The sequence below is a fragment of the Anopheles funestus genome, chromosome 3RL (assembly GCF_943734845.2).
Source record: "Anopheles funestus chromosome 3RL, idAnoFuneDA-416_04, whole genome shotgun sequence".
Taxonomy (NCBI): Eukaryota; Metazoa; Arthropoda; class Insecta; order Diptera; family Culicidae; genus Anopheles; species Anopheles funestus.
Window position 1 is genome coordinate 6,825,627 of NC_064599.1, and position 23,686 is coordinate 6,849,312.

The window sequence follows — 23,686 nt, forward strand, 5'->3', positions numbered from 1 at the left end:
GGATTATTACTCGAGGATTACTGCTCAGCTACAGGGAAATAAAGTCAAGAGAAGCAGAAAACGCGACCTCCAGACTCCAGATGCAAAAAGTCGTAGGATAGAGGATTTAAAGAAAGCGGTACAATTTGCTTTGTCAAACATCTTTCTCGGAAGATTTAACTTTCAAAGACATAAAGGAAGAGAGCGAACGTGAAAATGATAGCGGATCATGAGTATGCTGAACATGTATTCTTTCTTCCCTGTCTGGAGAAAAAAAGCAAAAGCCGGCATAAACATGAAAACAGCTGATTCGCATTTGTATACTAGTATGTCGATGTGTGAGTGATGGTGATGGAGATGGGTGTGTGAATCCATATGACGTTTACATTTGGAGGAAAATGCAAAAAAAAAATCACAATTGTCAAAAATTTGTTGAGCAGATAGGAGAAAAACAATCGGGCTGCACTGCGGGGAAAGAAAAAGGTTAATTTATCACATTTAGATTGTAAAATCGATTTTGTAACATTGTGTTAAAGCTTCACCCCAAGGTGGCAATGGTGCATAGATCATGTTGAACTTCTTCTACATAATAATATTTTGTTCTCTCGCTTATCTTGTTTTAACATGGTATGTACTGTGTGTGATTCGCGGCCAAGCCCATCCCATCACTATTGTTAACTGTGACGAGTAAATCTGACCTTCATTCTTTTCAGGCTAATACCAAAATTGATTGGATTCGTGCTGAAAAAGTTGTACAATATAGAAATTAACGTAGGTCGCATCAGTTTGCCCTTTTCGATACGTGATGTGACCATTTGCAAAAGCGGATTTTCAGTACAGATCGATGAAATTAGTCTGCAAAGTAGTTTCGTCAATTCGGACGTTTCGAAGCTGCTGTCCATTAATGTGCGCGATGTACGCATCAACAAGGATATCAACAAACCGCCCGCTGGAGGAGGCGGAAATGCAACAACCCCGGGTAGCTACGGTAATCCGTCCGGAGCGGGTTACAGTAGCGATTGGACCGGATTTCAAGCAAAGGCGAAGTGCAACCCCCAACGGAAGCCGCTCGATTTCCGGGAAAAGAAGGTACCGCCACGGCTACTCAAGTTTGCCCAATTCATGGCGGTACACATAAACAATGTTTCGGTAGCATTGTTAAACAGTGCCCAGGAACCTGGCTGGTTGCTGCATGCCACTGCCAAAGAGCTGCACCTTGACGGTAGTCTCGTGCACAGTACCAAATCGTTGCTCGTATCCGCATCGCTCTGTGATGCGCAGGCGAAGATTCTGCGCCATTGCATATCTACCCCGAAGAGACTGGAACGATCGCGCAAAATATCCGATCTTCCGCAACCGTGTCTCGGTGAGCTAAGTTTTGGTATTGCACTGGATGGAGTGCTGGTGGTGGATGCACCGATGTCGCTGGAAAAGCTCAGCCTCGCAATGACAACGACCAAAGTGACGCTGCACGGTGGTTTGTACGAGTTCATTAAGGATACGCAGGCACAGAAACGCCGACATCAGCTGTTTCTTCGACAGCATGGCGTTCCGGAGACGGAACACGAACCGGACCGTTCGTTTGAGTCAAACGCGCAGGAAGAATTTTCCCTGTACGAGTGGTACCAGCGGTTTGCGCCGGTTATACCGAAAAACTTTTTCGTGAAAATAGAAAACACCACCATCAGTGCGGTGCGTGAAAACTCGTCGAATGATTTCTCTGCCACGTTGCACAAGTTTGCGGTGTCGAGCAAATTTAGCACACCGCCGATCACCATCGCAGAAGAGCATCAGCTGCCGTTGGTCTATGTAGGGATGCAGTTGCAGCAGCTCGAGATCGACACGATGCACGAGAAGCTGCTGTTTTTGCAGCAGTTTAGCGTGGATTCAAAGCTGGAGGGTAGTTTGGTGAACATTTACTCAAAGCTTTCATCGTTTGTGCTGATATATAACCATCGTGAGATTTACGGCTGGATTAGCAAGAACTTTTTCACCGGTGATCGTACAACTCGGCAGCTCAATCCAAAAAGTTTGAAGCTAGCTGGATTGGCGGCACAGTGCAGAACAAGACGAACGTCCGCCGGCGGTTCAAAGATGCTGGAAGACTTCCTGAAGCGTATCGTCATCAAGGGCTGTGCCGAGCTGTGGGATGTAACGACCGTCTTCCGGTTTGGCCCATCGCAGGTTTCCTCCATATGTTGCAATCATGCCAAACTGTTGCTGGAACAGTTTGCTGAAAAGCGTAGCAAGGTGTACGATAGTCGAATGTTGAACTTACTGCTCGATCGTAGACACTGGAGTACTGAGTTGCTAATTGAATCCGTCTGGTGGTCACTTAGTTCGAACATTTCACACAAAGAAAATGCCCAAAGCTTGAAGAAGGGGCATATACGCGGCAGTCCCTTCTACGTAGCGATGAGTTTGTGTAAACTGAGCAGTTACGGTGATACGACCAAGCTGGACTTTTCGGTGCACACATTTCGAGTGGAGTATAGCCCAACGCTGGCAGATTATTTGGTGAACGCGAAACGCTGCCTGGAGCAATACCGTTCGACGACAACGACGAACACAAGGCAGCAATCCGCACGCGACACTCATACACATTTGGCGGGCAAGGAACGCCGAGGATCGCTGGCTACGATTGATTTAGTGATCACTGCACGCGTGACAGATATTTCTGGATTTTTCTTCAATCAGCACGAAACGTGTATGCTGGCAAACTTGAACGAGCTGACCGTGGGGAAGACGGCTATGAAGAATTTTATCCGCTTCGACAGCTTCCAGATGGAGATACTGGATTTCCGGCACATAACTGGCTGCGAGTATGGTTCGGCCGAGCTGCAGAATGTGTTTGCCAACGTGAAGGGCGTACGGGTGGAGCACGTGGACGTCGGAGGCGTACCGAAGGTAGACGTTTGGCTGCTAGAAGACGCGATCGTGATGTGGAATACCAATCTACATATGCATATTGTAACGCTGCTGCAAGAGATGCGCCAGTTGAGGGAAAACTTGAAAACAAAAACACTTCCCGAACCTCCGTTGGATTTACCCGTGGTAGAACCGGAAAGGTACGAATCGGCAAGGAAATCATTTTTCCGATCGATGATCCTCGAACTGTACGCCGAGGGAAGTGTGGAGTTTGGCATAAAGATCAGCGAACGGCACTCAATGCAGGTGTTCGGAGAAAATGCGCTCGTGCACCGGAAGGGCCAGTGGATGCTGTCGATCGAAAACATTGTGATCAAGATCGACGATCAGCACATATTCACCATTAAGGACATGGTGATGGAATCATTGGAGCGGGTTGAGTTGCTATGCCAGGAGCGGCAAAACTATGATCATTTCCAGCTCGACTCCAACCGTGTCTGGGCGACAACCATTGGTGGTGTGAAGGTAGCAAGTCTTTCCGAAGGTCTGTTGTAATTTGTGAACATTCTAATGTAATTAATTTTTCATTCCCAAAAGGTGATCTTCCCGTACGAGCACGATTTCTATGGTGCGATAGTAAATGAGCTCGTGTCGATCTACAAGTGGTTGAAGGTGGTGCACAACTACAAGAAGAAACCGTTCACAATTAACAGTCCATTGCCGAGTGATATGATAATACAGGTATGGGCCGATGGCTTTGTGAGAGCGGCATTGATCGAGAACCGGCGCTAGATCTCTAGATTAGTGGTTATTATGTATTACTAACAACTGTTGTTTAATTGCAGATAAAAGAATTTTTGCTTGAAATGAGCGACGATCCATTCGAGGTAAAGTTGCGCGACAATTACGTGCTACTGCTGGACGAGTACCACGAAAGCGTCAAGCGGAAGGAGCTGTTTGATCAAAAGATTGCCCAACTGTGCTCGGAACGTCTGATGCTGCCACCCGGTACGCTTGAGGAGCTAAACGCGAATCTGATAAAGAAAAATTCAGAAATTTACATTCAACGATCGAAGAAAATCTCCGAATCCGGTCCACCGCGTACCCGTCTCATTGCCTGGATTATGACCGATTTGGAAATTATGGCGATGGCAGATCCATCACTGCACGGCGCAGACAATGCGGTTCGTTGGTTGCGCATGCTAGACCCGGAAAGCCCGTGGCCGGACGAGGGTATCGAGTTCGTGACACTGTGGGTGCGTGCCGTCAACATCGGGTGCAGCGAGTGGAAGTTTATGTTGCGCGACTACCCCCAGCCAATGTTTCACGTGAAAGCAATGCATCTGTTTGGGACGCTAGCGGGCGCTGAAATGGCACCGCCAAGACGCGCCAAGCGTGACGTGGAGATCGAGCTGGGCGAACCGTTCGGGACGCACACAGTACAGCGCAGCATGACGTCGATAAAGTTTTATCACGATTTCAACTGGGAGCTGGAGTATCTAGCGTACGCGTTCGGACCCTGCTGGGAACCGGTGATGGCGCAGTGTAATCTAATGATGGAGAAAATTTCTGCCCCGTCACGCGATCCGAGTCCACCGTTGCCATTCTGGGATAAGATGCGATTGCTAATGCACGGTCAGTTATCGATCATCGCAAAGCAGTTTACGATTTTGTTGCATGCCTCGCTGGATCCGTACAACACCACGGAGGAAATGGAGCTTACCTGGAACAACTGCGGCATAATGTATTCGAATGCGCGCCTAATGTTTAAGGGTGATCTGAATATCTATGTGCGAACGGCGTCACGGTATGACGATTGTAGGTTGCTTCATCTGCCTAACTTAAAGCTGACGTTCAAGCTGAACTGGGTGTGCCTGGCGAATCCGAACGATCATCATGCGGTCGTGCCGTGTGCACCGGATAAGCTGCCCGAGTACAGCAGCAATCAAGTGCACGATTCCTTCCGAGCGTTTCGTTCGCAGCATCTGAACATATGGGTGTCGTTTGAAATCAAGCAAAACGCTATGTCGGATTACGATATTCCCAATCTGGTGCTTTACGGCAGTACACTGCGGTGGTTCGAAAGCTTAAAGCTAATCCTTTCCGGGGTTACGCGTCCGACACGTCGCGGACCGGTGTTTAACAATGTGCGTCCGAGGAAAAAGCAACTGAGTCGCCATTATCGCAAAGCGAACCTTCAGATGAGTTTGCACCGGTTTCAGATATTTTACTGGATGTCGCACGCATTGAATCGTGGCTTTCAGCTAAGCGGAGGAAGAATTACGTTTAGTTCGGAGCACACACTAACACTGTTACCGATTGACGATGGATTGATCCATCGCCCACGGGCCGACTGGTCGGTTATGTATATGAACTGTGAGCTAAACGATGCCGAGATTTGGCTGCGCACGACACAAATCAGCAACGAGCAGCAACAGCAGCAACGCACCGATACAAGCTCGGAAAGCCTTTCGAACGCTAGCGGTGACATCTATCGGTATTATTTCCTGAGCGTCGCGAGGGTTTCGTACGGCCGGGAAGCATTGCTTTCCACCAATGGGAACGAGCGTGAAAAGGACACGCCAACGCACAAGCTCGTGGTGTACGATCTGAAGGGTGCATGGACCAAAGACAACAGAGATGTTGCGTTCGCACTGTTCGATTCGCTTGTTAAGAGCCAGAAGTTGAAAAATAACCTCGCTACGGAAGCGTTGAAGTGTTTCCGCAAAGAAGGTGGTACCGCGGGTGCGGGTACCGGCAGTGGTTCGACAGGAGGCGGTGGATCAACGGCAGCAGGCGGAGCGGATCTGGGAACACCGTTTAAATCGAGAAGTACCGGGCAAGATCTGCATCAGGGTGGTGGCGGTGTAGCAGGAACCACTAGCAGCGGAGGCCACCTAAGTGCGAAGGGAAAAGCGCAACAGTCCAGCGATAGTATGGCGATGTTGCAGCAGCTGATACAGGAAGCGGACCATAAACCTTTGGTATACAGTGATGATCAGTCGGCGCAGACGCGCCAGCAACAGCTAAAGGGCCTGCAAGCATACCAGGAGGGTGATGTGCTGCACTACAACTGGGCGATTTCGCTGGTCAACTCACAGGTGTTGTTGAAGGGCTGCGAAACGTCCGGGTATGTGATACTGAGCGCAGCTAAGGCGGAGATCTTGCAGCGTGTTCATCGACCGGTATGGCGAGATCACACGATCGTTTCGAAAACGACGTGGGTCGGGTCGCTGGAGTGCATGCAGTACTACGCAACGGTGAGTGCGAACGAGGGTGACTCGCATGAGATGGCCGAAATTATGTGGCTCACGGTGGACAACATCCAGGAGAAGGATCGTGACGCGCCGGTCGTAATTAGTGAGCTGCCCGATCTGCCACATCTCGTGGGCAGTGGGCAGAGCGTCGGTGGAGTCGTATCCGAGACGGTTGGAGTACTTGGCGAGAGCAGCTACACCAGTGGACAGAAACCACCGATTCAGCTGCAGCGCATCGTGTCGCGATGTAAGTGTGAATTTTTCTACGTCAGCTACGGTGATACCAGCATCGATCCGGGCATGATCAGTGAGGTACCGCCACCGCCGGTCGAGGAATCGATGAGCCCGTGGGAAAATCAGGACGAACCGGTAGATGCGTTCACGCTGATGCATCACGACCTGGACGTGTGTACGAACTCGCTCCAGTATGCGATGATACTGGACATCGTGAACAATTTGCTGCTGTACGTGGAGCCACAGCGCAAGGAAGCGCTGGAACAGCTCGCCCGGATGCGCTTCCAGCTGCAGCTATATAGTAGCGAGGATCAGAAGCGACCGATCCAGCATCTGCAGACAGAGATCCGAAGTTTAATGTCACGCATCCGATGTCTGGAGAAGGACATTCATTTTATCACGAAGGCACGCTTGGAAGAAGGAGACTCGGAGGAGTTGCGAGTTGAGTTCGAGGAAGTGCACAACTCCATCCTGTACTTCAAGGAGCTGCTGACGACGAAAAGCGACGAGCTGGATATGATGCTGTCGTGCTACAACGAAGCACAGCTGTCCGCATCGAACCGTTTGGCAACGTTCCGCAAGGACAAACCGGTCACGATCGTACGTGCGAACGAAATCTGCTTCAAGCATGCCCAGTGGCGTCTGACGGAGGCGGACGGTCAAATCGGTATTGCCGATCTCATCCTGAGTAACTTTTTGTACACGAAAAACTCGAAGAGTGATGATTCGGTGGACCATCTGCTAGAGCTGGGCTATATTAGGATAAGCAATTTGATACCGCGCGACAGCTATACAGAGGTTCTTTGTCCGACCGAAATTCAGCGTGACATGCCGGTGGAGCATAAGCGTGTGTTGCGGGTATTCTGTCGCGAGAAACCACCGGTTGGCGGAATCTCCGTGAAGGAACATTTTGAGATTAACGTCGTTCCGATCACGATACAAATCTCGAAGAAATTTTACAATACGATGCTAAAGTTTTGCTTTCCCGATCGCGACGAAGCGGATGCAGCCGATGAGCTTGATGCGAGTGTTGACGGCAGTGGTTCGGTCGCTAGTACAAGCGGCAGTGGGTCTTCCGTGGCCGTGAAAGGAGGCATTAGAAAAACGAACTCATCTTCGTTAGCTGGTGGTGTTGGAAGTGGCGGTGGCGCTAGTGGTAGCGGTGGTGGTGGTGGCGGTGGCAGTGGTGCATCCGCTTCCTCGAGCAGTTCCATTTCCACCGCAGGTGGATCGAAATCTTCCGCCGGCGGTGGCAAAAAGGCTTCCAAGGATAGCAACTTTTACGTGCGCATCCAGGACGATGTGGAAAAGATGAAGGAGCGGGCAGAGAAGAACAAGCTGTTTATCTACATCAAGATACCGGAGGTACCGGTCAAGGTAAGCTACAAGGGCAATAAGGAGAAAAATTTCGAAGACATCACGGACCTGGCACTGTTGATACCGACGCTCGAGTATCATAACGTTACGTGGACCTGGCTTGACCTGTTGCTAGCAATGAAATCGGACAGTCGACGTGTTCTTTTATCGCAGGTAGGTAGTCTCACAATGCGAAACTGTACTCTATTTGTCTGTAACCTATTTGTCCGTTCGTTTACTTTTATAGGCAATAAAGCAAAAGCTAAAACTGAAGAAAGCCCTTGTTGACGAGCAACCATCACCGCAGGAAGAGGATAAGGCTAAGATGCTGTTCGGCAATCGTCATGCGGTAAGTAAAATAGCACAAGCCTTTGTTAAGTGTGCAAAATGTGAAGTTTTTTTTCTGACAGAAGTGTTTATTTGTTTTATTTACGCAAAAAAAACGCTCACATGTGTTGTTCAATGTAACAGCGTGCTCGGAATAAGGTATATGTATGAAGCATTTTTATGTGTGGAAAATGTGTTATATTGATTTAGTGTTATTAGCGCAATAGTAGTTTTGTACTCTGCTACTATTGTAGCCTATTGCCATCGTTTTCGATTGCAGAGTTCCACATGTCCTAATCAAAAAACTCTCACAATTCTCAACGGGGTTTCTCTATTATCCTCAACACAAAGTGCAAAAAGATAATTAAGCACATTAAGGATCTCTTACAGCTCGATCATTTGTTTGATAAATTCGATTCCTTCATCTTCGTTTGTCCGGATACTTTTTCGAGTTCTCTTTTTCCCGCCTTTAAAATGATTGGCGACCTCTATCGTTAAACATCCGAAGTCAGCTCACGCATTTGAATGAACCTCTGATTAGTATTCAACAGTTATTCTTGATCGCGTGTAAATCTATTTTTTTACATCAATGTTATGGCTCAAACATTGATTGTTTGGTATTTATGTTTCTTTTTTAAATTAAGATTTTTCTTGAAAATTCAGATTTCTTCTGAACAATTCTTTCCTTAGTCCTGTTTGATGTTTTGATTGCTTCTATTTTAGTATCATGTCATATTGCACATACCTCGTATTTATTTTCTCATTGGCATCTGATCAAGCGTGAATTGAATTGCTTTTCGCATTACATTAATGTTAGTTTTGTAGAACATTGCGTAGTTTATTGTACTAAACATGAAATTACAATTGCATACTTTCAGCCGGAAAACAAAAGCCTTCGCAAGGGTGTATTTAAGTTTTCCAAATCATAAGGAAAGGGTGTAAATCCGGATAAAAAACGGCAAGAAACATCACCAGAATAAGGGAGTTTAAGGAATAAGACAAAAGTACGCTTCAGATTCGTCAAATTATATTCTTCACATTATATATGAAATCAAGTGATCCTCTAATATCATTTATCACTCTAATTATCAGTATGTACCAAGTTCGGGTGTGATTCCCAAGTGCAATCATCGAACCATAAATGTAATTTTAATGAAGACCCAAGTTTCATCATACAAAATGAGAATAGTTTCAAGATAACAGGGGAATCCAGTGAACAGATAGATTTTTACATCAAATCTTCAATGCTTTGCAGTTTGTTGATAAGAAACCACCATCTGTGGCATGGCCAATAAGTGGGCGAGTGAAGGACAAGCGTAGCCAGTGACGTTTTCATATAGGGAAGAACATATAGTGCAAGCTTTAAAGGCACCACATCAGGATTATTTACATTTTATTGATGTAAGTGTGAGATTATTTATGTTTTCGATAAAGCATTTTCTTGTTTTTTCTATCTTATTTATATCCGCGGACCAATCAGGTGCGTTCTGGAAGAATGATTTCACGACTTTGTGTTGCAGTTATTTGTTGTTAGTATAGCTGTTTGTGTATTATTTATGGTAACCGTATTTACGGCACGAAACTGTGCAATGTGGTTCACGTTTTATTTCAAGTCACGACGATTATGCTACTAATGTGCTTCTATGTTATACCAGAATGTGCTTTGTTACCATTGGATTAACTTAGGAGTAGAAATAAAGCGATTACTAGTAGCATACACAGAGCGGGCAGAGTTAAAAGGGTTTTAAGGTTAACGACAGGCATGTTTGTGTTTGAACAAGAGAATGTTAGTTGTTTGTACAAGAAAGAAAAGAATGGAGCAATGTGCGAGTGCTGAAGATGCAACAAAGGTTCTAAATATTCCGTACCAAAGTTTTCAAACAGTGTTGCTTTTTATTTTTTAGTATCCTCCAGAATTCCGTTTTGTACATATATCACGTGTAGTGTAATTTAAATTGCTGAAAAAATGTACTTACCAACACGTATTCCAAACATATTCTCAAACAATTACGAAATCAATCTTTGGTACACTGTTTGAACAGAAACATAAAGAAAAAACAATTTTATTCATCCAAAAAAGTCAAAGAGGTCAGTTATGACGCTGACGAATTTGTGCAAATTAATAGATAAAAGTAAAACCCCTTTTTGAAATCGATCATGGGACAGGGAAGCAAATGTAATTTTGTATCACTAAGCAGTAAATAGTAAATATACAATATACAAATAAATAAGTTACACTCTTGTTCCTACCCTTCCTGCGGCGTATACGGTGTACCGGTAATAATGGTACCGATAAAACCGTTCCGCAAGAGGCGAACAGAGAGATAGAGAGCAGCCTGTGCCGTTCTCAAAATTTTCCTAAACAACTATAGAGTTAACGTACCGCGCGCACTGTGCTGGGTGGATCAGCGAAAGCCCGGTTTTTCTTAGGGATGTGTATAACAGTGGTGTTTGTTTTGCGGTTAAAAAAGTCATATAAAAAAAGATCCCCCGGGGTACGCGGTCCATGGCCCAGCTTCCATCACATACCGGCAAAATGTGTGTCGCGTGTATAAACGTGTTACGATTGTATATAAAGAACATGATTGTTAAATCGTTGCGTATGCTGCATTATATTGTTGTTTTTTTTGATTAAGTGTTTTTACACTTTTTTAAAAATGTGTTTGTATCGTTGGACTTCGTTTATAAGTACTCTTTAGCAGTTGCGAGCAATGAAAACGGACTGGTAAACGATAACTCGACGTGCGTAAGCTACTAATGAACGAAAAGGTGACCCACCAAAAGCACATCAATATCAAATTGGGGCTCAATTTGACAATGGCTAAGGATGGGGTGCAGGAAATTAAAAAAAACGGCACAAAAATCAATTTTGTTCCAACGCTATTTACAGTTTATAGAAATAGCAAACAAAAATGATAGCAAAAGAACGTCGTTTTGCGCAACGGATACTTTCACTGGAAGCGAACAGACATATGTATGTGCAAGCAAGCAAATTAATAACGTTTGAAAACGGAACACACTTCGATGATAGGTAGGAGATAAAAGGTTAGCGGCAAAATAGCTTAGAACGTTGTCAGCAGCTCCTCCTGGATGCTGTTGGATCGCAACAGCTGACGTGGGGATTGTCCACCAAAGTTGGAGATCGTCTCCGACTTGGTGGCTTCGTTCGTTTTCATCGTATGATATTCTTCGGAAATTTGCTGGAAATAATGAGAAAACATTTAGCATTAAAGTCAGGGCAAACAATGAGGAGTTCGGGAAAAAAATTGTAACGAACCTTCAAGCGGTTGCCTGGGAAGATTGCCCGTTCGCGCTTCTTCGTCATGAAATCGGTATGTACCAACCAGCGGTGATCGAAACATTCTTCGACCGTTGGACGTTTGCTGTAAAAAAAGATTTACGGTAAAGTTTTTTTAAGTTATTTGCTAGTGTGGAACAAAAGGATGTTTGGAATCGCTTTAGGGTTATTCTGATGAATATGCGCTTATGGGTGACTCGGGTTATTCAAGAACTGACTCTAAGATTAGTTATTAGATGTAGTTCAGTCGCCTGCTCTCACCAAAGTGAGCTCCAAATTGCACGATGTGCAAAGTACTCAACCTGCTTATTTTTTTCGTTCCTAACGGAGCTAGCTGGTTTGTTGTACGGAGCTTACTGAGTGCTCGCTCATTAAATTGATTTACCAAAATGAGAACGGAACAGACACTTACTTTGGTGCACGCTTGAAGATTAGCATCAAGAAGCGCGTCGCTTCGGCGGTAACCTCCTTGAACAGGTTCTCGAACCGATAGCGCACGAAGCTAATGTTGGCCCGAGTTTCTGCCTCATCCTGGCCACGGAATGGACTGGTGGCCGACAGGAACAGATACGTCAAACAACCGACTGTCCAGATGTCGGTTTGGGGCAGAGCTGGCTCATCGTTCAGGATCTCCGGTGCTGTAGGAAAGAAAGACCAGTTACTCTTAGTCTCTTATTCTCTGTTAGTCCATACTCAAACTTACGCATGAAGTCCAACCAACCCGACCGGGTAACGTTAGTTCCAAGCTTAGACACGTACTGGGCAGAACCGAAATCTACCAGTTTAATGTTGACCTGACGCACCGATGCCATCACAATGTTGTCGGGCTGCAAATCCAGATGGCAAATACCGCGCCAGTGCAGATACTGCAAACCATCCAGCACCTGGTTGACGATGGTGGCCACAATCTGCTCACTGTACTCGGAGCGACTGCTCAGATAGGTCAGCACATCCGCACCCTGCAGCTTTTCCATCACCAGCGCCGCAATGGAGGTGTTCTTCGGACGGAATGCCGCTAACAGTGAGGCGATGCGTTCGTGACGCAGCGTGCGCAGCACGTCAAACTCGCGCTCGACCGCTTCGGCCGCACGTTCATCGCCCAGCTCGAAAATCTTCGCCACCACTATTTTGTCGGTGGACTTCTCCAGACCCTTTACCACAATCGAGTACCGACCGCGCGACATCTCCGACATGAAGGTGTACTTCTCGTTATAGTTACCCTCGATGCTCCACTTGAGCGGTGTCTTTTCGTAGCTGTAGTCCAGCCGGCCGGTACGCTCCTCCGGACCGACCTGCTGACCCGATTCGGTCAGCTGCTGCAGATGCTTCATGGCGCGCGTGATCTGAATCTTGGGTGCGCCCGGGTCTAGCGTCGTGATGGTCTTCGTCGGCAGACCACGGTCGCTCCAGCCGATACGATTGTACGCAGCAAGTCGGAACTGGTAGTTAACGTTCGGGCGCAAATCATGCACCAGGAAGAACTCGTGATCGATGTTGCACGCCACGTCCACCCAATCGACCTTGCCGTGCTCCTTCTGCTCCAGGCTGTAGCAGATAACCTGCGAATTACCGTCGCTGCGTGGTTGCTTCCAGCGCAACAGCACCTCTGTGTCGCTCACTGCGACGGCATCCGGTGCATCGGGTGCGTCCGGAATGACAGCGATCACTACCCGGCAGCGGGCAACCGTCTTGGCGATGCGGTTACTTGCGACCGCCTTATAAACACCGATATCGTTGTGCGTGGCCGGATGGAACTGGATCACCGAACGACCGTCAACATCGTCCAACACCTTGATGCGGTTCGTATCGGTAATGACCATGTCGTTGCGGAACCAGGTAACCGATGGTTTCGGATCACCGACGGCATAGCAGATGATCTGGTTCGGTTCACCTTCCCGGATAGCGATGCTTTGTGGCTTCTCACGGAAGAATGGCGCCTGTCCTTCCCGCTTGCACTCAATCAGTGCTTCAGCTTCCGCGTACGAACCAAGGCGCGTACCGACCTCGTTACGGATACGGCGCGTTACTGTGAAGCTATCATCGGTTCCATAGCGCGTGATACGACTGCGACGCTCGTCATCGATTTCTTCATCCATCACGTCCGTAAAGCGACGACGCTCACGGATGATGGGCAGCTACAGATGGAAGAAAGTTGCAGTAAGTGAACAGATCGAAGACTCTAGTGGTAATAAGAAATACTTACACTTCCATCGTAGTTCGAATCCGACACCAAGCTCGGTGATCGGTGCTTCGCGATCTTCATGTACTCGCGCAGACGGCACGGGAAGGTAGTATCACGCAGCTGAAGCAGATACGTGTCCGGTCCGTACTGGTAATGGCTTTCGGACTTGAACGAAGCCGTCTCATAGTCTGGATGGTTGTCCTTCGACACATACTCTTCCCACTTCTTGCGCTTGTGCGGGATATCATCAACCTGCATCGGTGGCGGTGTACCTTCGGGCGTGAAAATAATACCGGGCGGGTAGACCATACGTGACGGATGGTCGAAGCAGCTCATCAGCGGTCGTCGACGGTACCACGTGCGACAGGATGCGTTCGTGTACCAGTCGCGGTAATGGTAGTAGTAGCTGCGCAGACGATCCGTACCAATCTGGTACTCCTCGAACGTGCGGCGATAGATCACATCGAACCAGGAGTGATTCAGTGCATCGCGAATTGTCATACGGTGTTTTTCCTCGTACACCAGCAGACGCGTAATGAAGTCACGTGCTTCCGCCGAAATGTTCTCCCACACCGAACCGACGAACGTCCACTTGCCCTCCTTAATGCGTGTCAGCGTTTCACGATCATTACGGCCAAGGAACGGACTAACGCCACCGAGCAAAATGTACGTAATGATACCCACGCACCACATATCTTGGCCAAGCCCAACACCGCAGCGATTGATCACCTCTGGCGCGATGAACTCTGGCATACCGTAATCGAGCGTGTACAGCTTATCATCCTCAATGCGGCGCGCCAGTCCAAAGTCGCAAATCTTCAAATTATCGCTGCCAGGGTGTGCAATAAGCAGATCCTTAATCGTCAGACCCATGTGACCGATACCACGCGTATGCATATGCTCCAGACCAAGCAACACCTGGTACACATAGATCGCAATCTGGCGCTCGGTGTAGTAATCGTACTTGAGCAGATTGTCTCGCACCAACTCACCGCCGGAAGCAAGTTCCAGTACGAGCGTGATCGAGCGATTTATATCGTACGCATCGTGTAGCCGGATAAGCTTACGGTGATTCAGTATGTTCATGATGTCAACCTCATTGAACATAAACGGACGCAGATCAGGACTGCCGTACATGATCTTAGCAGCAAAGTTACGACCGTTGGAACGATCCGTCGCATGATACGTAATGCCCTGTGTACCTCGGCCAATTTCATCGCCAATATCGTAGAAATCCTGGTAGACCTTGTTACGGGCGCGTACATATGGCGTACGATGGTGCGCATTGTACACGTAGTCTTCCTCGTTATCTTCTACGTGCACCGTCACGGAAGAGCTAATGGAACCGATCGCATTGCGAGCGCTGATCGAGTACAGACCCTCATCCTTCTTAATTGCATCTGTCAACAGCAACACACATGTATCCGGCTCGTAGAAAATCATCTGCAAAGAATAATAACACCAGATTGGAATTTGAGGATGCCTCCTGTAACAGTTGATCATGCTCTATATCTTACCTTAATACGAGAGGATTCATGAATCGGTTGCCAATCTTTGTACCACTTGATGTCTGGGAATGGTACACCGGTGATCTTTGCTTCCACACGTCCCGAACGACGTCCCATAATGAATACCTCTTCTGGACGTTGCAAGAACCTGGGATATTCACCCAGCTCCAGACAGACACGCTGGCGCACAGTACCATGCTCGTTGGTGGCGACCGCCTCATAAACACCTACATCCCGATCGGTCATACGGTTGATGAACAACGTCGCCTGTCCGTTGCGCGTATAGCTGAAGCTATAACGACCGCCCGCCTCAATGAGCTGATCATTGAAGTAGTACGTCATTGTAGGCTTCGGATAACCGTAAACGAACCAAAACAGGCTAACGTTGTGATTCTTCGTACCGTATTGTACGGGTTTCTCCTGACGCAGGAACTCAGGCACTTGTGCCTGATGGCGATGACCTGGTCGCTCCACGTCAAAATCGCGTGGATAGAACGACGAGGTATCCGGACGGAAGTCACGTCCCGGACCAAGGTATGGATAAAATACTGGCGGTTCCGGTTCCAGCTTCTGGCGGTACGTCTGCACGTACGGGCTTGGATCGCTCACACCGTAAAGGTTCTCGACACGGATGCGGAACTTGTACTCGCGGAACGGTTCTAGGTTACGCACCTCGCATGAACAACCACGAATGCCCGAGCGGGTCGTGTGCCATTCGCCGTCCGGTAGTTCGATCATTTCCAGCTGATATGTGACCGGATAGCGCGGAACGGTCGTCATCGATGGACGCCAGGACAGTGTAAGTCGACGATCGGACAGCTTCGAGATCATTGGCTTCTCCGTCAGTGGATATGGTGGCGTGTGCAGCAGATCCTTACCCTTACCCTTGCCGTAACGACGACGAGGACGGTAGTCGGACGGTTCGAACTTCAGATTGGCATGGCAGATTGCTTCGCCGAGATTGTTCACAGCCTTGCAGCTATACCGGCCGAGATCCTCCTCCTGCACATCGTCCACAATAAGCCTAGCGAGCCCGTTCTTTTCTGCCTCGATGCGGTACTTTTCACTCGGGACTAGACGACGACCGTCACGGATCCATTCGACCGTAGGCATTGGGAATCCATCAACGCACACGGTTAGTTTAGCCTTCATACCATCTAGTAGCGTCATGTCGTTGAGCTTCTTCATGAAGGAAGGTGGCGTCGGTTCATCGCGCTTTTCACTTGGGAAGGAAACACAATTGGTTAGAAATAATTCGTCGCCATTGGGCACAAGTAAACACACTTACATTCTTGTGACGACATCCAGCTTAGCCTCAATAGTGCTGCTACCTTCACGGTTTGTTGCCGTGCACGAGTACAAACCAGTGTCTTCCGGCTCGCACTCCTTGATGTACAGACAACAGCAGTCACCTTCGTACTTCATCTTGTAGCGATCTCCAGCATGGATGGGAGTTTCGTTCTTGTACCACTGTATCTCTGGGCGTGGCACACCGACCAGCTTGGCCGGGAACTTGGCCTCCAATCCAGGCAGCTGCTGCATATCGGAGAATGGATACACAAAGTTTGGCTTCTGGAACACCTTGCGCACGATCGCCGAGGCACGAGTTTCCGTTTCACCGAGCGGGTTCGCCATCAGGCAAGCATACTCGCCCGAATCGGACATCTCGGCAGGCATAATTGTCAGCCCAACGCTCTTGCCGTCGCATGTCACCGAAACACGACCAGTCGGTTGCAGCGGTTCACCATCCTTCGTCCAGATGACTTCCGGTGCTGGATTGCCGGCAAAGCGGGCCGAGAAGGTGAGCTCCTTGCCCTCGTCGGCTGTAATGTCACGCAGACCTCCGAGGAAGCTTGGCGGTTCCTCTGGCAGTGAAGGATCGGTCGTTGGCAGAATGGTTACCGTAGCGGCACTGACCGTTTCGCCATGTTCGTTCGTTGCGATGGCCTGGTACTCGCCACAATCCGTACCGGTGCTTTTGTCCAATGCAAGCGTAAAGGCACCTTCGGCTTCTTCGGCAATCTTGTACCGGTCACCGGATATGAGCGTTCCATTGTGTGTCCACTTGACCGAAGGTTGCGGGTAACCGATTACCTTAACGTTCAACTTTACCGGGAAGCCCTCAATGATGTTGACGTTCATTAGCTCACTGACAAACTGTGGCTTCTTGCCCTTCGGTACGATCTCCGTGAGTGAAGCGGACTTTGCTTCACCATTCTTGTTCTTGACCTCGCACGTGTAGATACCGCCATCTTCGGCCGTAACGCGATCGATGATAAATCCGATCAGACCATCCGGCTGGTTAATGAAGTTGATACCACGCGTCTGACGCAGCGGTAATCCATCCTTGAACCAGCGCACCTCGGGCATCGGGAAGCCTGCAATTTCGGCTTCCATATGCAGCGTATCGCCAACGGTGAGCTTGTGGTCCTGTAGCAAACGCAAAAATACCGGAGGCTTTTGCTTTGCTGTGGATGGAATTGAAATGAACACATGAGAGAACAAGTTGAATAATACTTACGACAATATTACTTACGAGTGACAGCAACACAGCTTTGTGTAGTCACATCGCCACTCTTGTTGGAAAGCACCAGTTTGTAGCAACCGCTATCTCCCGGAAGACAGTTCTCGATCACTAAGCGACATACTCCATCATGGCCATAGGTGATCTTAACACTGAAATTGGAAGAAAAAGCAATTGGTTATAATGCATTCTTGATCGATTCCATATGCACACTTACTGATCATCGGCCTTGATTTCGTTGGAGTCCTTATACCAGGTCATCTTTGGCAGTGGGCTACCATCGACGATGCAGCGCAACTCCAAGCGGTCGTCCTCTTCCAGGTCCAATGAACGATCCAGACCCTTACCAAACACAGGCTGTTCGTTCTTGACCTGAATGTTAAATTTGGCCTCGGTTTCACCACCGATGCTGGTTGCCAGGCACGAGTATTCACCCTGTAGTTCCGGTCCGAAATGTGTGATGAACAGTTCACTCGTCACCTCCGTATCTCCCGACGTCACGATCTTGATCTTCGGTTCCTGAGATTCCTCATCGATCTGTTGCGTGTCTAGCGGGGTGCCGTTGTGCAGCCACTGAATCGCTGGCCGTGGAACACCCTGTACTAGCACCTTGTTGTACACGTCGGCCCAATCGTGCACGGTAAGACTGTCCGGTTCCTTAGTGAACTTGGGTTTCTCGGCTATGGTTGAGGAATGGAACATTATTTAATATCACTGAAAGATGCATTTAAACATTTTTTTTTGCTGTAACTTACTGTGCACGTTGAGCTTAGCTGTAGCCACAGTTTCTCCCTGAGCATTCGAGGCTGTCAGCGTGTATGTGCCGTGTTCAGCAAGAGCGCAAGATTCAATTACCAGTCTGTGTTGAAAGGAAAAAAAATGGAGATGGATATCTCAGTTACATGTTTGACATCATATAACACCTCGAGAACATTACTTACGTATAGACCTCCTTCTCAATGTCTGCAATTACATCGCAGTTATCATTGTTGCACAGATTAAGACCATCCTTTGTCCAGGTAACTTTCGGTTTCGGATTCGCCTTAACGAGCACCTGGAACACACCCTGCGTGAAGGGCAGTACCGTCGTGTCGTGGAAGTTTTCAATCTCCGGTTTCAACAGCACGTCCAACCGACCATTCGATTCACTGATGTCGTACTTGTTCTTCGCTTGGAAGGTATAGTCACCGGTGTCATAGTGACGGGCCTGATCAATGTGCAGCGTGTAGGTGATCTGCTTTAGATTGTACTCCAGCTCCTTGATCTCCGTCTTCATCTGGATGAAGTCGTCCGCCTTAACCTCAGTTCCGTTCTGCAACCAGGTGACCTCCGGTTCCGGATCCGAGGTGAGCGTGACGGTCAGCGACACCGGTTCGTTCTTGTGCACGGAAATATTCTCTAAGCCCTTCTGGAACTTCGGACGACGATATTCCTTGCAAGCTATGATGAAATGGACGGTAGTTAGTAAGATAAGATCAAGAAATTGGAACATGTGCCATCAGAAGTGATCTGTAACTTACGAATAACGGTCAGCTTCGCCGGTAGAGACTTTTCGCCGATACGGTTCTTTACTACGGCCTTCCATTCACCAGCGTCCGCTTCCTTCACGTCGCGGTTTTCGATTTTGTACGTTGTCTGTTGGGGAAATTAAATTACAGTGTCATTATGTACAAAACTATCGCGATTCTTCCAGAAGATTACTTACACCCGAATCCGTAATGCGGATACGATCGCTAGCCTTCACAAGCTCATCGTTATGGTACCAGGATACCTCTGGACGTGGAATACCATCGGCTTCCACTGTCCAGATCAGAGGCAGCGAGTCGAACGTCGTCACGTCTGCGATATCCGTCTTCAGAATCTCCGGCGATGCTGGATGAATAGTAATGGCAATCGTACGGTTAGAAAGGTACACCACCAACAGGTTGGCAATTGTTCAGGCCGAACTACCGACCACTAGATTTGGGGTGGTTAGTTCCGATAGTTGCTTGTGAGTGAAGTTGGAAGTAGATATTATCTTATAGAATCGATGTAATAATATTTACAAAAATATATACAGTACAACTAGTGACAGAGATAGTGACAGACAGGCGGACAGACAAGACAGTAATGGTGAGCAGTAATTGTCAGCTAATGAGCGGTAGACTGTACAGGTGAAAATTAGCCAAAGAAAGGCAAAGTATTCTAAAAGGTAGTGCTCCAATCTTGAAGGGCAAAGAGTTGTGGATCTAAACTCATCTCACCAATCAAAACAGTATGTACATAATTTAGACTATTCTAACCACAATTATTTAAAAAAACATCAAATCTCCCTCCCCGAAAACCGTGTATCCTAGAACCGGGTACTATTAACACACTATTGCACACCATAAGTAGATCGATCAGTGGAAGGCGGCTATGTACAACAGCTATCTACAACGAATTTTCTTGAGTGTTTTTTGTATTATATTTTGATGTAATGCGTAATTTGTGATACCTTGCAGAATATGCAACGCAGAACTTCGATAACTTACCGATCAGCAGCCTTGTGGAGTAACTTAATCCAAGCGAGCTATTTGCGTAAAGAGGGGCAATTTGTTAGTCAAGCTTTTCCGTAACAAACCAATACCAATTTAACCGCAATTATAAGGTTAGGCAATAGAAGGAAAATGGATTGGAAAGGAGGAAAAAGGAAAAAAATCTTTAAGGTAAAAACGAAGCAATCATAGTTGATCATGCTGTGTCGTGAGCTTTCAAACTGTTCGGTGACGATTTGTAGTGTATTGGTGTGTGTGTGTGTGTTTGGGTTTGTGTAATTATACCTTCAGGACGTGCCGGTTCCTGTAGATCTTTCGTAGCAGCTTTATTGGCGCTCTCATCAACAGTACCGTCTAAAATCGGTTCCTTAACAAGAGCCTTTTGGCTAGTGGATCGCTTCTCAACTGGCTCCTCCTGTACCGGTTCTGGTTGTTCTGGTTCGATCTCGGACAGCTCTTGTCTTTCGAACGATTTACCTTGCTGCGGAAGTTCATCCTCGAAGGATACCTTCTTTTCGATCATCCTTTTTCCATTGCGCTCTTCACATACACCTGTTTCGAGCAAGTTACCCTTGCGTGGAGAATCTGGAACGTCCTCCGTTTTTAATTTCTCGGACTTGGCGTCAAACAACTCTTGCGATGCATTTTCTTTTTGAAGCCCACTCGTGTCGAGCGTTGCGTTCGTTGGTTTCATTAGCTCACTCTCAACGCCAGTACGGCTATTTTGACGCGACAGAAGAAGTTCATCTTCGGACGCGGATGTGATCGATACGCCACGAGATATCTTGCCTTTCGGCGTTGCCTCGCTGTCAGATTCAATCTCTTCGATTACGGTTCGAGTCGCAGTACTGGCCTCATTTGCCGACATTTGGGACTGATATTGCCGTTTTTGCTCGGGAGACGTGAAGGTGATCGTATCGATCTCTTCCACGTGCAGTGCCGACGCGTGTGGTTTGTTGGGGTAGATGATCTTTTGCATTACCTCAATCGGTGAACCACTGTCCTCCTCGAAGATGACTGTTGTGGCGCGCATCTGATGAATTGAGTGCGATTCTTCGGGCCCTAGAGGTAGAATGTACGCGGGGTTTTTGGTTGTTGTGCGTGCAGTGTGGTTTCATAACAAAGGATACAAAAGGGATATGCCGTGTGAAAGATCGGGAATTGTGCTTGGCCGTGATCAAGTGTTTGCAAAGAATGTTTGGAAGGAGTGTGATCTGATGTATGACGGAATGATGTGCGGGTGTTCATGCCTTCATGCCTTCGTGAAGAAGTTTTAGAACATGAACAGGCATTTCATTCACAGGATCATCAGTATTGGAGTGCAAGCTGTCCAACTGTAAACAGGACGCTTGCGAATACGAGGACCAGGATGAGGGTAAGGATTTTTAAAGAACACTAAACATGTACGGATTCACGCCGGAAAATTACCTGTTACTATTGCTGCGTGGCTCTCCTCGGTACACACCGAAACCATGATCGTCTCACCGTGCTGACCGATCTTCATACACTCACTTATCATACGGTGAGCTTCGGCATTCTCCGCGGGGCTCGCTACAATGGCCTCTGACGTGTGGAGAATGGCCGTAACACAGATTGTGGTTGGTGTGATGTTGGTTGCACATATGTTTTAGACGTATTTGTAACGTGTTGACGATGACACGCAACGGTGTGATTGGTAAAATACAAAACAGAATGTTATTTGTACAGTGTTTTTGGGATGCAGATGTTTGCCGTTTGCCGACCATCACTTCTAGGGTGAGGCTGTGCCAAACGAGTACGATACTGAATATCAAGGAGACTATATGGCTAGGACACGAAGAAAACAGTCAAACCATTGTGATTGCACATTTTAGCAAACTATGTACACGGCTGGCTTGCTGCGGAAAGGCAGGAAGAGAGTCTATGCATCTATTCAGCCAGCAACGGCGAAGGAGCAATGAACAGCAAGTCAAGAGGTGGACCAGAGCAGTGTCTATTAACTAGCAAGAGTGGATACAACTAAAAAAAACGGCAGGCAAAAAGGGTAAAACTGCAAACGAAACAGTCTCTCCCCATGGCTGACAGTTGTTACCCTCTTGAACGGAGATCGGTTCCACTGTCGGTTTCTTCTTCGCAGGCATTGGAGCATCTTCAGCAACTTCGGGCACTTGTTCCGGTACCGCAATCGGCGCGGCAAGCATCACCTCAGTGATGACTTCCTGCACCAGAGTGACCTCCTCAGCAAGTTCCACCGCAACGACGTTCGGCAGTGTTTCCTCTTCATCTTCCGGTTCCTGTACGCATTGTTCTTCCTGCGATTGGACCTGCAATACAGTTTCCTCCACCTCGAACGTTACCGTTTCGGTAACGAGCGCTTCCTCTTCGACCACCAGTGGTGGTTCCCCGTCTTCCCGCTCTTCTACATATACAGCTGCGTGTACGCGGACGTGGAGGTTATATGTGTGGGTTTGCAATCAACAAACGAACATATAGAAAGGATTATCACAGGGTTTGCATTTTTGTTTGTTTGTTTGTACGTATGTGTAGCATCAAAACTATCGATACAGTGTGAAACACGGTATTAAGAAAAACCAACATATAGCGGTAGCGTCAACACACACCAGCTAGTTTACACCATTAACGCGATCGTTCTCGCCACGATCTTAATGTTCCATGGTAACCTATATGACTGTATCAGACGAAAGTAGGACAAGTTGCAACGCACAATGCGATACTTACTTTGGACAACGACTCGGCCCTTGGTAGTGGCGGTTCCCATGGAGTTGACAGCCCGCACCTCATAGTCGCCGGAATCCGCACCGCGTACCATCGTCAGCGAGAGCGTGTAGTTCTCGACACGCTGCGAATCTCGCTTGATCGTCAGCCGAGCATCGGTCTGAATTGGCTGACCATTCTTGAACCAAGTTACCTCCGGTACTGGCTCAGCGTAGATTTCCACCTCCAGTGTGAGCGTGGTGTTTTCGTCCACATCCGTGTCGACGAGCGGTTTGCGTACTTTAGGCGAGCATTGCACCGTTGTCTTGGCGCTCGTCTCATCCGAGCCTAGATCGTTGGTGAACTTCGCCTTGTACAAGCCCTGCAGTTCGGCCTTTGCTTCCTTCAGCACGAGCTGATAGTACAGACCATCTTCCTGGAACTTGAACTCGTTGCGCGACTCGGTGATCTCGACGTCGTCAATGTACCATTGTACCTTCGGGCGTGGATAACCATCCGCCTTCACCTCAAGAACCACATCCGTTTCGCCTTCCTTGCAGGTTAGGGCGGTCAGCTGTTCACGCACCTTCGACTTGGTGCTAACGTTCACCTGTGACTTCTCCGTAACAGTACCGAAATCGTTGATGACATCGGCCGTATAGAGTGCCGTATCGTCACGGTTGGCAGCATGAATCTTAAGCACGTATCTACCATCTTCGGCGATGATGACGATACGCTTGCCGTCGGCGATGACCTCTTTGCCGTCCTTGTACCAGCGCACAACCGGGGCCGGGTTGCTCTCGGCCTTTACGACCAGCTCGATGTCCTCCTTCTCGTTGACGACCGTTTCCTCCTGCAGGTGCAGGGTCGTTCGTGGTGGAGAGTTGATGGTAAACTCCCAGAACTCCGACGCCTGGCTAATTTCGTTCATTGCAATGATCTA

At 47.9% G+C, this 23,686-nt stretch overlaps 2 protein-coding genes across 10 annotated transcripts in view; one reads left to right on the forward strand and one right to left on the reverse strand.

The window, feature by feature from the left end:
* Positions 1–93: 93 nt before the first annotated feature.
* LOC125769900 (protein KIAA0100) lies at positions 94–10,650 on the forward strand. Of its 2 annotated transcripts, XM_049438934.1 has the most exons (7): positions 94–606; positions 693–3,372; positions 3,445–3,588; positions 3,693–7,868; positions 7,942–8,043; positions 8,166–8,180; positions 8,900–10,650. In XM_049438934.1, exons 1-7 carry the CDS (start codon positions 548–550, stop codon positions 8,948–8,950), a joined length of 7,227 nt encoding a protein of 2,408 aa, XP_049294891.1. In that variant the 5' UTR covers positions 94–547; the 3' UTR covers positions 8,951–10,650. The 2 variants fall into 2 exon arrangements, with proteins under 2 accessions (XP_049294891.1, XP_049294892.1); XM_049438935.1 differs by lacking the exon at positions 8,166–8,180 and having other exon boundaries at positions 95–606.
* Positions 10,055–23,686, reverse strand: part of LOC125769899 (obscurin) — a 55,636-nt gene continuing 42,004 nt past the window's right edge. For 6 of the 8 annotated variants that reach the window (XM_049438930.1, XM_049438926.1, XM_049438925.1 and 3 more), the window contains 16 exons: positions 22,768–23,683; positions 21,478–21,612; positions 20,335–21,111; positions 19,239–19,405; positions 19,054–19,168; positions 18,475–18,973; positions 18,289–18,392; positions 17,751–18,213; positions 17,546–17,685; positions 16,298–17,477; positions 15,019–16,231; positions 13,523–14,944; positions 12,023–13,454; positions 11,732–11,957; positions 11,299–11,404; positions 10,055–11,221 (listed from right to left, as the gene is read on the reverse strand). In XM_049438930.1, coding sequence (XP_049294887.1) covers positions 11,084–11,221; positions 11,299–11,404; positions 11,732–11,957; positions 12,023–13,454; positions 13,523–14,944; positions 15,019–16,231; positions 16,298–17,477; positions 17,546–17,685; positions 17,751–18,213; positions 18,289–18,392; positions 18,475–18,973; positions 19,054–19,168; positions 19,239–19,405; positions 20,335–21,111; positions 21,478–21,612; positions 22,768–23,683 — 9,033 coding nt within the window. In that variant the 3' untranslated portion in view covers positions 10,055–11,083. Of the gene's footprint in view, positions 11,222–11,298; positions 11,405–11,731; positions 11,958–12,022; positions 13,455–13,522; positions 14,945–15,018; positions 16,232–16,297; positions 17,478–17,545; positions 17,686–17,750; positions 18,214–18,288; positions 18,393–18,474; positions 18,974–19,053; positions 19,169–19,238; positions 19,406–20,334; positions 21,112–21,477; positions 21,613–22,120; positions 22,460–22,767; positions 23,684–23,686 lie in introns of all 8 variants that reach the window. The other 2 variants (XM_049438928.1, XM_049438929.1) reach the window with 2 other exon arrangements.